Source organism: Haplochromis burtoni, unplaced genomic scaffold, assembly GCF_018398535.1.
Source record: "Haplochromis burtoni strain Fernald_Lab_line unplaced genomic scaffold, NCSU_Asbu1 Contig_235, whole genome shotgun sequence".
In the NCBI taxonomy this organism is placed as follows: Eukaryota; Metazoa; Chordata; class Actinopteri; order Cichliformes; family Cichlidae; genus Haplochromis; species Haplochromis burtoni.
Window position 1 is genome coordinate 770,107 of NW_024582596.1, and position 12,890 is coordinate 782,996.

The 12,890-nt window shown below is 40.7% G+C and overlaps 1 protein-coding gene across 1 annotated transcript in view; it reads left to right on the forward strand.

Moving 5' to 3' along the window:
• thsd7aa (thrombospondin, type I, domain containing 7Aa) overlaps positions 1–10,690 on the forward strand; it is a gene marked incomplete in the record, with an annotated part of 199,123 nt that extends 188,433 nt beyond the window's left edge. Inside the window, 2 exon segments of the mRNA XM_005937818.3 lie at positions 5,528–5,615; positions 7,615–10,690. Of these exon segments, the coding sequence (XP_005937880.2) occupies positions 5,528–5,615; positions 7,615–7,702 (176 nt within the window).
• Between the last annotated feature and the right edge of the window lie 2,200 nt (positions 10,691–12,890).

Sequence of the window (12,890 nt, forward strand, 5' to 3'; positions counted from 1 at the left end):
TACATATAAATAAAAATTGAAACTAAGCTTTTTGTAAGAGATGCAATATTCACCTAAAATCAAAATAAAACTACATGCTGCCTCTATAGAAAAAGGCTCCATGCTAAACACACATTTTACAATCAAAATCTCTTTGACTGTAAAGATCTTTTATTACAGACTTTGTACTATTGTGAACCTTGAGGCTACATTGGGAATTTTTTTTTTAAACAACAGGACAAATTCCAAATATTACGTTATGTTATATTCTGCTGCCCCCTGCTGATCAGATGAGGAACCGACTATAGCAGAAACCTAAGCACTGGTAGGATCAAATCAGAAGCTTCCACAGAAATATTCATTCATTCGTTTCTTTTAATGTAATTTATTGTTTCCAAAGAGGACATTTGTTCTGGACTCCAACAGGACAAGCATTACAACAACCACCACTACAAACCATTTAGAGTTATTCAGAGCATTAATCGAGCAAGTTACAAATGAATTCTTAAACCTTTTAAATTTTCAAATCTTCTGTCAGAAAGTAACAGCTCATATTGCAAGTACAGGATATGACTTAGATTGCACAAAATTCCTGTGGCTTGCTGTAATGCACACTGTTCTGATAAGGGCTGTGGGCTTTCTGGACTATAATTTTCGTGGCTGCCTGCACCACTTTTAACAACCTCCATTTTACTGAGAAATTTCCAGACCACGCTATTATTTTGTGTCTAATTATACTTATACGTGCTTAAAACAGGAAACACAAAAATGCTCAGACAGAAGCATGACTTTTTGAGAGAGCCCACCCAGCCAACATGAAAACCAACATAGTTATACAACCATTTTTAAAACATTTGTGAAAAAAGAATTTTTTACCATTTAATAATAGAGCTGTGTGTCCTCTGTTTTAGCTTCTGAAAAAGGCTGGATAGTATTAAAAGCAGAGCTAAAATCAATAAAAAACGCAGCCAAGCATAAGCTGTGGGGTCTTCAGGGGGTTTTAAAACCAAGTGCATCATGCTGTTTCTAGGATCAACTGTGTTTTGAGGCTGCAAGCTGGTGTCAGCTTAGGGCAGACATAATCAGTCATTTGGTGAACAACGTTCCCTCTAATGTTTCACGTGTCTGAGCGAACACACAAACTCTCTGAGCGTCCCTTGGACCACTGTGAGCAACAGCAGACGTGTGCACTGTGGTCACGCCAGCATCCAATCCATCCAAGTTACATGTTTATTAAAGTAATCAAATTACAGCATTTATGTTAGACTACTTTTAATTAACTGCTTTAGCCCACTTACAATGAAAATTTAAAAAATCGTGTTCCTGTCCTGTGCAGCATGTTAACACTATTGGAAGGAAACATAACTTCAACTCCAATTTTGAAAACACAACTTTCTTTATTTATTATAAAGCTCTGACTGTATTGTGAGTCTGTGGTCTGGGAGAGAGTCTGTAACTCTGTCTGCAAATACAGTAAATAATGACCAATGTTGGGTAATTAATTATATAGTTACTTCTTCAAAAAAGTAACTGAGTTTTGCAAACAACAAAGTTTTTTGCAGCTGTTTACCTAAAAATGCAGCCAAGGCGTTTTTTAAATAAACATTTCAAACTATTTACAGAACAATCAGCTGTTCTGCATCAAATCTGATGCCACACAAATTATTTGTGCCGCTCCAAAAAATAATTTGTGTCCACTATGAGATGAAGGAGAACAACAGCCTGATACCTGCAGGCCTGACAGCAGCAGATGTGTCACTGCTGTAACACCTGCAACACTCAGCAGGCGCCTCATTGTTCTGACACACACAAACAAACTACTGACTACACACACTACACACTAACTACACACTAACTACACACTAACTACACACTCACTACACACTAACTACACAAGATTTGTGCTAAACGTCTCAAATCTCTCACATCTCAAACACGCCGTCACTCCTAAAACTTCCCCCTCCCTAAACAACTAAATGCCATGTTGCCATATCATTCTTTGATTGGTCCACATGGTACATTTTTCCACCAATAGGAAAGGCTGGAGTTTTGGGTTTTTGCTCACAGGCTTTCGAGTGTTTTCCTCATAAAACGCAGTTTTTACCGTTTCTTCCTGCAGTAAATATAAACAACGACAGTATTCAGGAAGAAAAACAAACATTGCAGATATTTTATCATAACTCTGGTTTTACGTGGCCGATCAACACAATTTAACAAACTGGTATAAAGTCCACACTTTGTCCGTCAGTTGTTCCGTCTGTCCTGCTCACATCTCCAATGGTTGTACACGTTGTCATTAACGTGGCTTCACCCCACAGCAGCCGCTTTGCTAAAACACCGGCACATAAGGACGCTGTCATAGCCTGTCAGCGACGTTGATTAGCTGCGTATATACGAATGTGAATCGCATCATTGGCTGGACTTTGGGATAAGGTGGCATCGTTCGGGGTCCAAGGAACCTACACACAGAAGCGAGTGTTAACACTACACTGAACAATCACAAAAGCAAACTTAGACTTAGCCGGGGCTTTCCAAACTCGGGGCATTCAACGTTCCAGCGATGAGCTGCTCTGAGCCTCAACCATAAATAGCGGCCAGGGAAAACAGGAACTAATTAGCTGCAGGTGCCGATCATCAGCGCAGATGCGTCGGCCAAAAGCGGGAGCCCAGTAATGAGTTCTGCCCAGGCAGACAGAGGAGAGCGAGCGACATGGAAAACAACAAAAACAACACTGTGGGCCAATGTGAGCCAGCTGGCGAGACAGGGGACCAACATTATACACATTATATTCTTAGTTAACAAACTTAACAAACCTGTTTTGTTTTTTTTTTGCTTTTGTCTGGAATGCGCTAACTCGGGAGCAGTGTTGGTCAAATTACTTGAAAAAAGTAATCAGTACCTAATTACTGATTACTTCCCCCAAAAAGCAATCCCGTTACTTTACTGATTACTTATTTTCAAAACTAATTAGTGAATTGGTGATAAAGCGATAGATCTTTCTGCTCAATTCTACTTTTTCTACATAATCCATCATATAAAATGCAACAAGCAAACATTAAATTATCTGCAACATTCTCTGACTGGAAGAAATTTGTTTAACATTTAAACCTGTTTTCTGCACATTCCAGCACATACAATAAAAACATTTTTTGTGTTTACACTCAGCCTTTCAAATAAATGCAAGTGAAACACAGAAAATAAATAAAACCAAAGACAAAAAAATCACGGTTTTAGTAACGCAGCATGCTTATGGGAAAGTAACGGTAATATAATTACCTTTTTTGCAATAGTAATCCCTTACTTTACGTGTTACTTGAAAAAAGTAATTGGATTACAGTACTGAACAACTCTGCTCGGGAGTGACCTCAGGTATCTGGAACACGGCATTATTGGTTTTTACATTAAATGGTTTGATTTGACCTGATGAAGAGGTTGTAAAGTCCGGTTTATGCTAATGGGTGTCAATACAACCATGCAAATTATTGTTTTAAAATGTAAAAAAAGGAACAGTCCTCAGGCTGGACTAAAACATCTGTGTTGAAAAATAACAAGCCAACATTTTCCTTCTGTTAACACTGAGCAAGCTTCGTGTTAACGCTTTCAGCACAGCCAGGATTTCTCTGTTATCTGGATTCACTTACCCTAACACTGCCGATCAGAGGCCTGTACTACGAAGCGGGATTTTGGGTTATCCAGACTACATCAGGGTTAACCCATGCTGCACACCTAACTTGCTCCGGAGCAGGTTAAGATCCAGATTACAGATCAAAAGTGTCATTCTGGTGGAACCAGCTCCTCAATAAAGGAAGTCTGGATGAGCTCACTGTTTAACCTCTGATCCTGAGTATTACCCAGCAGGCACTGCAGAGTTCGGCTGAAGCCGATCTGTGAGACTCAGCCAGCACTAACTGCCTCTGTTATCCAGGTGGCTACCCTGCCTCCTCTGATAAAATCTGGGAACCCGAGTAGCATTAAAGGTCCGATACCGGCCACACCAGTGCTTCTGCTCTGCTGTCACAGACACTAGTCTTTTGGCTGAATGAACGCTGGCGCATCTGGCTGCCGCTGCTCACCGATTTATTCTCGTTGTTATTTGTTTTTATTTTGTTTTAAAGTTATTGATGACAACTTGACTGAAGTATTTTAAGCGTATTTAAAGCACAATCCTGTTTTGACTTGCTTTTGCAATATTTGCGGGTTTTTACTGCTCGCACTCCAGCTGCCTGCTCGGTCTTTTACCCTCATGGCCTTTTCCAACCGTCTACATTCAGCAGCAGCCCTGATCAAGATGTGGATCCACAGGGTGTCTGTGTGATCCGTGCTCACCTGGGTTGTTTTTTCCATCGCTCGTCACCCGGCGACAGCTCTACTTCAGTACACTGAACTTCTGCAACTCCGCTTCCTAACTCTCTACCTGTGGCGCTTTACTTTCTTAATTGCCCCTTGGAGATAAATAAAGCCTTTCTGATTCTGATTCTGATTTAACTCTATCCAGACATCGCTTTCAAGCCCCGCCACGCGTACATTCACCGAGGGCTTCGGCGAAACTTCAATACCAATGACACTAACTCAATAGTGTCCAGTCCATCTGGTCCAAAACTCGTCGTCATCCCCGCAAAACTGACCGGACTGTTGACCACAATGTGCTGGCACACCTTGTTAGGTCGGCTAAGCCTGGCATCGTAATTCCAGCATCAACTTCTGTCTTTTAAACATTCGCTCTTACCGGTAAGGGACATCTTGTCCAGGATCTCCTCTCGGACCGTAAGTTGGACTTTCTTTGCTTGACTGAAACGTGGCAACAGCCTAATGTTTTTGTTTCACTTAATGACTCTACTCCATCTGAGTTTGTTTACATCTGTCAATCTCGCAACTCTGGGAGGGGGCGGCGGCCTCGTGATAATTCACCACAAGCACTGGAAAGTTCTCCCTGTCTCTTCCCCACCCTTCCACTCATTTGAATACATCGCAGTACAGCTCCTTGTATATACTCCCACCACCTAAGCCAAATAAGGAATTTTTAAATGACTTTGCTGCTGAAGGCTTTTCAGGGAGTTTTTAGGACATCCTGAATTACTGTCGTCCAGCCTGGAAGTAATAAATGCATGAACTAGTTTTTCAGCGTCACTCTGAGACAGGATATTTCTAACTTTAGAGATGTATGAGGTATACAAGTAAAACACAGAGGTGGTGGTGTGAGCTTTCTTTTCTTTTCTTTTCTGTCATTATTCACATTGTAATTGGAGTGGTTATTCTGCCGGAGCTGACCGAGGGTGAGCTATGTTGGCAAAAGATAGGGGAAGTAATAATAAAATTAAAAAAAGAAGAAGAAAAGGAATAGAATGAGAGAGAGAGAAAAAAGGGAGGGCTGATAACCCGATATTAGGTTTAGAGGGCTCTTTTGCAGATAACTTTAGATAAACTTTTTCATTTAATAAAGGAAGTCATAATTTAATAACTGTATTTTGTATTTACTCGGGTCACCTTTGTCTAAATAAAACTGTCCAATCGTAAGTGCTGACCATTGCTGTCTATGTGTCTCTGCAGATGGGAAGCTGAAAACCTGGGTGTATGGAGTAGCAGCAGGAGCATTTGTGCTGCTTGTCTTTATAATCTCCATGACATACTTAGCATGGTAAAGTAACACATCTGAAATATATTCTGACTTCATCATCAATTTGATTTTTTTCCCTCATGATGTCAATAATGTACATTAAGTGATGTGATGGAGATCACCATGAAAGAAAGTCAAATTAAAATGTAGTTCACTAATTAGCAATTAGTGATTTTGTACTGTGTCTCATAAAGTTTAGGACTAAATGAAATAGAATCCTAAAAAATCAAAGTGGGACGAGTCACAGGGAGTCAAATCCGTAGCGGGTGAGCATTTTCAGTGTACTGTGAGTGTGCACTGTCATGATGAAGCACCCATCTGCTATTGCAGATTGGATGTTGCAAAAGAATCTGAACATCCTGCAACAATCTTACAATTTTTTTGATTATTTTTGATGTTGGGAATTTCACACATTGGCCAGTTTGGCGACCATAGGGACGAGTCAGTAAGGATTTTTCTTTTCTTTTAAATAATGGCTCTGACATCATGTTCACTGATCAGATAGCAATTTGTTTTTAACAACCAATTGCCTACCTGATCACTGAGCCATACTAAGCTCAAAAGTCAGAGTCCGATCTATTGGTAAACGGTAAATGGGCTGTATTTGTATAGCACTTTACTTAGTCCCTATGGACCCCAAAGCGCTTTACACTCACACACTGTTGACGACAAGCTACATTGTAGCCACAGCTGCCCTGGGGCGCACTGACAGAGGCGAGTCAGTGCGCCTATTAAATCAACGACACGTCAACAGACTTCTTAGATTTCGGTTTTCATGTAGAATGAAGTGTAACGCCTGTCTTCCATCTTGCATTGTCTATTTAAAGGCCATATTATGAAAAAAAAGCATCATCCAATAAAATGACATGGGATCTGACCTCCATCACAACACTGCTCACAATTATTTCTTCATTTGTTTTCGTTTTTCATTTTTCTGTTTCCCTTATCATTTGTTCCTTCTTGTCTTGTCTTGTCCCTTTTTTCTTTCTACCCTCTCACACTCTATTTAGTTGTTGTGGTTGTTGCCTTTGCTGCAAGTCAAGCTCCAAGTCCCCCTCAGACAGGATTTATTGGATGGAGCAAAACAGCTGCACTTATACCTGTCCCGCCTGCCAGAAACTAGAGCAAGAGGAGTTAAAGTGGTGCAACAAACAGCAACCGCAGCTGCAGGAAAAGCAACAGCAATATGAGGCACAGCTCTCAAAGCCTCCATCATCACAACAACATCCAGAGCTACAGCACTCACTGCCACACCCAGCTCCGTTTGAAACTCTTATCACGTAGTCAAGGCCTTACTTAACTCCTTTTATTCTCTACGACATGTGACATGTTCCCAAACATCCAGATTGCTTGTTCAATCATTTCAGTGGATCACCTACTAGAGGTGAGAAAACCAAAAAGCTGCTGATTTGACAGCAAAAAGTTGAAAAGTTGACCTTGTGGTGAAAATATTGAATCATATTTGTACAAGTTTATTAGTTGAATTAAGTCTTTGTTAAACAATTTCAATTCAGTTCACTTCAGTTTTATTAATATAGCAACAATTCAAAACAACACTCTCCTCGAGGTGCTTTATATTGCAAGGTAAAGACCCCAACAATCAGACCATTTGGTATGAGCATGCACTTGACCACAGTGGAAAGGAAAAACTCCCTTTCAATATGAAGAAACCTCTGGAAATGTAGAATTTCAACTTCTCTCATATTGCAGAGCAAATGCAATATCACCGTTTTTGCACATTTTAATGTTTATTTTAAGTTAATATTACCAGGACTGTAACCAAAGTTTAGAAAATAGTGATGTGGTAATGTATCAATGTGTAGCACCTGTGCTTGGTTGTACCAGCTGAAGACTGATGGATAAACTTCCAAAGACAGTGGTGTTGTTTTTAGGGCAGATATGACAGAAACACAGAATCATGTCTCGTATGTAACAGGTTGGTCATGAGTGGAAGTTACTGTCAGGTGGCTGCTATCAGATTGTCTTACTGTTCCTCACCTGTTCTTTGTTTGTTCTGTAGCAAAAAGCCAAAGAAGCCACAGAGACGCCAGATGAACAACAGACTGAAGCCTTTGACTCTGGCTTACGATGGAGATGCAGACATGTAGAAGTCTTCCTGCTCAACGTACAAACATTTGTCTTCTTTCAGAACTTACGGCATTGCCGTGGAAACCCTTTGATATCAGCGCCAATGCTGAGACTCGTTCACATGCAAAAGAAGAACCTCAAAGATCAAGACTGACCACATTCATTAGCAGCCTAGTTTTCCCCATCTGTTTTTAAATGTTCATTTTGGCATTTATTTCACAAGAGCCTTCATGGATTCTTTGTTTCCTGCTGAAAGTCCTCCTTTGCTTCTTTGCCATCTACCACTGCCCAAAATATTCAAACAACAGTCACTGAATAGTGTCTCCGCAGATCAAATACTTCTGTGAAAATCATTCCCTCATTTTTTTCACTGCTCAGTGACATTGCCTTGATATCACTTGTTCTGTGTCAAATGAACATTCAGAGGCCTGAGTGTCATTATGGCTTCGGTGCATCTCACAAGAAACAATATGACGAGGAGACAAAAAGGAGCTTAATAAATCCCAGAGACAGCATCACTTCTGCCTGCCTGTCCCTTCTCCATTTTTCAGGGATAATTTTGCACTATATTAGTGCAGCATGATATGTACTTAGGTCTAGGTATGCCTGTCTCAATACAGATGTTGTAGAAATGTACAGAAGAAGGCTTTTTTGCAAACGAAAACTCACCAATGTTTGTAATTATTTTTCTTCTATTGCCTCTTTTTACATGATTTGATGGGACTTTGTGTAAATAGGATTTTTTTAATGTGGTCTCAACTTTATCTTTCTATTATGTCTAGCTAAATGTTCCAAACTCTGCCAGTTAATCTCTGACATTTTTTTTACTAATTGTAACAAACTTTTTAATTTCAATTTAATTTATATAGTGCGAAATCACAACATCAAGGCGCTTTATATTATAAGATAAAGACCCTACAATCAAACCAACCACCTTTGAAAAAGCACTTGTTGACAGTGGGGAGGAAAAACTCCCTTTTAACAGGAAGAAACCTCTGACAGAACAGGCTCAGGGAGGGGCGGCCAAATTTCAGAACCAGTTGGGGGTTGTGTGATTTTATCTTTGTAAATACGTAACATACATCAAAATCTTCTGTGGAAAATTCAAACATCATGAAAGCCTTTAGATTATTACATGGAAAGAACAAAGAAAAAGTCTAAAAAAACTAAACATGGAAGATAAGTTCATCATCAAATTGTTTCTTTCATCCCCAAGAACTCTCAGTTGAGTCCATCTAAGAAATATTATATTTAACACCAAAATTTTTGACTTTAGCGCTGTTTGTTTGTTTGTTTTTAATTCATTATTGAAAATAATGGCTTTACCAGTGGCTACTAAGTTTGGACCACTTGTTATTTACTTACGATCAGCTACAAGTGTACATCTTTAAGCTTGGTTCTGCACCAGTTATGTGGTGAATTTGGGAATCTCTCAGCCTGGCTTCTTTCTGATATGTAGCTTAAAAATATTATTTATCCTCAAAAATAATTTATTGGAATTTTTTTTCTGTGGTTCTTCTCTTAAAGTCTTCTGTATACCTTTGATTTTTGACTCATTTTGAATTTGACCTCTGCCAGCCGATATTGCCTCTCCAGTGTAATGTTCATTGTCCATCAGTTTATGGAGTCTTCAGCAATGTTGAAAACTAATTGGTCTTTCAGCCCTTGAACTTTCTTTATCAGAGGATGATGTGAGAACCTTTCCAGCTTTTCTATTGTTTTCAAAGACTTTAGGAAGAATAATTGTGTAGGAATGTTTTAAAGTGAAAATGGCTGAAGTAAGCTGAAGGTCCAGTCACTCAGAATGGATAGTGTTGTATTTATTAGTACTGAGACATTGCCGGAAAATGGCAGTTTAATATTCTGTGAAGTTTGTTGGTAGTAAATCAGTGGAATGTTTAATTTATATTTCTTGGAAAATGATTTGTAAATAAAATTCTTTTTAAAAAAAAAAGAAAAGAAAAGAAACAAACTTGGAAGTGTGAATGTGGGTGCGCTACATGATAAGCTTGTGACAAATAAGTCAAGTTTTCCTACTGTTTGTTTGTATGTATTTGAGTAATTGCTGATAATAAACAATGGAAATATTATTCTAATTCTTTTAATAACATATTAAATCATGCAAATTGCAGTACAGGTATTCACACAAGGTTCAAATAAGTTGGTCTTTGGTTTCAGGCTTTACCTGACAGTCATTACAAATATAAGTCTGTAGATAACTGGAATTAAGTAATGTAGCACACAGAATAACTGAATCATCACTGTTGACTTTTTTCTTTTTCTTTATAATTATCAAGAGGGGAAAAACCTCACTGTCCCCAACCAGCTTCTCTTCTGGGCAGATGCCAAAGATTTCAGAGTCCATCAGGAGAGACAATCTCTTATGTGTGTCCTAGGTCTGTACCTGCTTTCTCCCGCTTGAACATGCTGGAAACACCTCACCTCAGAGCCGTCCAGGAGGCATTCTAGTCAGACGCCATCACCACCACCTAAACTGCTGCTTCCGATGTGGAGGAGTAGTAGCTCTATTCTCAAATCTACTCAAGTTCCTCAACCCATCTCTAAGGGAGTGGTCAGACTCTTGGGAGGAAGCTCTTATCTGCTGCTTGATTTCATTCCTTGTTTTTTTTTTTTTTAAGAACTATAGCTTGTGGTCATAGGTGCTTTACCACAAAAGATTATCAGCCCTTTTGTGATTCTCAGTCACAAAAGGACTCAGTAGGTCTAAGGTTAGGTGACAGTCAGGAGTCCTTATTATTTTCCAGGCTGAAGTACTTCACTCTTTAAAGCACTGAGATTTTTTTAAAGCACTGACATGTGTTATCCTGCTGCTGAATCCTTCTCTACAAAGTTGGAAACCTGAGGTTGGAGCATGTCGATGAAGGGTGAAGTCTGAGTACTACCATGCCCCCACCACAACAAAAGAAAAGCACCAATTTAATGTATTTGACAAAGACTAACATAAGAGTAACATAATTCAATTCAAATCAGGCAAATGGGAACCATGAAGAGGCCCTAGAAAAGCTGCAACCACCAAGTACCTGCAGAGGGTCAGGCAAGTCCTGAGGAGTCAGCTGAATGGTAAGAACAAGATCCGGGCCATCAACACGTACGCCCTGCCCGTGATCAGGTACCCTGCTGGGGTAATAGGCTGGCCAAAGGAGGAGATAGAAGCCACTGACATAAAGACAAGAAAGCTCCTTACCATGCATGGAGGGTTTCACCCCAAGTCCAGCACCCTGAGGCTGTACGCTAAGCGGAAGGAAGGGGGCCGGGGACTGGTGAGTGTCAGCACCACAGTCCAGGATGAGACAACGAACATCCAAGAATACATTGGGAAGATGGCCCCAACTGACCGAGTGCTCAGTGAATACCTCAGGCAGCAGAAACCCAAGAAAGAGGAGGGAGACGAGGAACCATCATGGAAGGACAGGCCCCTGCACGGTATGTACCACCGGCAGATAGAGGAGGTGGCTGATATCCAGAAATCCTACCAGTGGCTGGACAAAGCTGGACTGAAAGACAGCACAGAGGCACTAATCATGGCAGCACAAGAACAAGCTCTGAGCACAAGATCCATAGAGGCTGGGGTCTATCACACCAGGCAAGACCCCAGGTGCAGGCTGTGTAAAGATGCCCCAGAGACAATCCAGCACATAACAGCAGGGTGCAAGATGCTAGCAGGCAAGGCATACATGGAACGCCATAACCAAGTGGCCGGCATAGTGTACAGGAACATCTGTGCCGAGTATAACCTGGAAGTCCCGAGGTCAAAATGGGAGATGCCCCCAAGGGTGGTGGAGAATGACCGAGCTAAGATCCTGTGGGACTTCCAGATACAGACGGACAAAATGGTGGTGGCTAACCAACCGGACATAGTGGTGGTAGACAAACAGAAGAAGACGGCCGTAGTGATCGATGTAGCGGTTCCGAATGACAGCAATATCAGGAAGAAGGAACACGAGAAGCTGGAGAAATACCAAGGGCTCAGAGAAGAGCTCGAGAGGATGTGGAGGGTGAAGGTAACGGTGGTCCCCGTGGTAATCGGAGCACTAGGTGCGGTGACTCCCAAGCTAGGCGAGTGGCTCCAGCAGATCCCGGGAACTAACATCGGAGATCTCTGTCCAGAAGAGCGCAGTCCTGGGAACAGCTAAGATACTGCGCAGGACCCTCAAGCTCCCAGGCCTCTGGTAGAGGACCCGAGCTTGAAGGATAAACCGCCCGCAGGGGCGTGTAGGGATGTTTATATATATATATATATATATATATATATATATATATATATATATATATATATATATATATATAATGCATACGATATAACTGACGATATAATTGACACTAGACAAAATACTTTACAACTCCACAACTTTATTAGTGCAAAAAAAAACCCATCAATGTATTTTCACTTAAACAAGCAGCTGTTTTTTATGTGCATTAAAGTTATATAAAAATGTAACAGTGCAAATGCAAATTCCTGCTGACAGTTTAACCAAAAGGCATTTCCAGTGGAAATGGCCGACATATCCTCAGCATAACCATGTATAATATCCACAAAACTTAAAAAGAGGTTATACACACACAATACGGTAATATTATGTTGAAGCACAGTACGTATCACTCCGCGAGGCTCCGCCTACGATAGCCGTAATGCTCCGACAATCCATCAAGCGGTGCGGCTTCGTAGCTTAGCAAAGTCGTACTGAAACATTTGACAGATTTTCGAGCGCCGTGCACATAAAATCGTTTCGAGGTCAGTAAACACAACCAGAGTTCATACATAAGGCACACGGGATTATAAGGGGCTCTGTCGACTTTCAGAAAAATCAAAGGATTGATTTTAAGTGCGCCGTATTTTCCAAACAACACGGTAATAACGACGGCCCGCTAGCATGCCTACCAAAAATAGTGCTTTGTTGTGTATCTGACGGACGAAAGCTAAACCAGTTCCACACCACTGAAGTGCAGCATTTTTACAAACCATTCTGGTTCATCTGTTTCATTCAACGATCCACTTTCCCCTTCTCATTCTCCGTCACCGCCATGCTTTTTCCGCCATGTGTGTATGAAAACAAAGGCCTGCGCATGCGCGTTTTACCCATATTCTATCGCAATATTTCATTTTTTTATCGTTGCCCAACATTATACCGGTATTACCGTGAACGGTGTGATATGGCCCAGCCCTAGTCCTGAGTGCTTGAAAAAGAT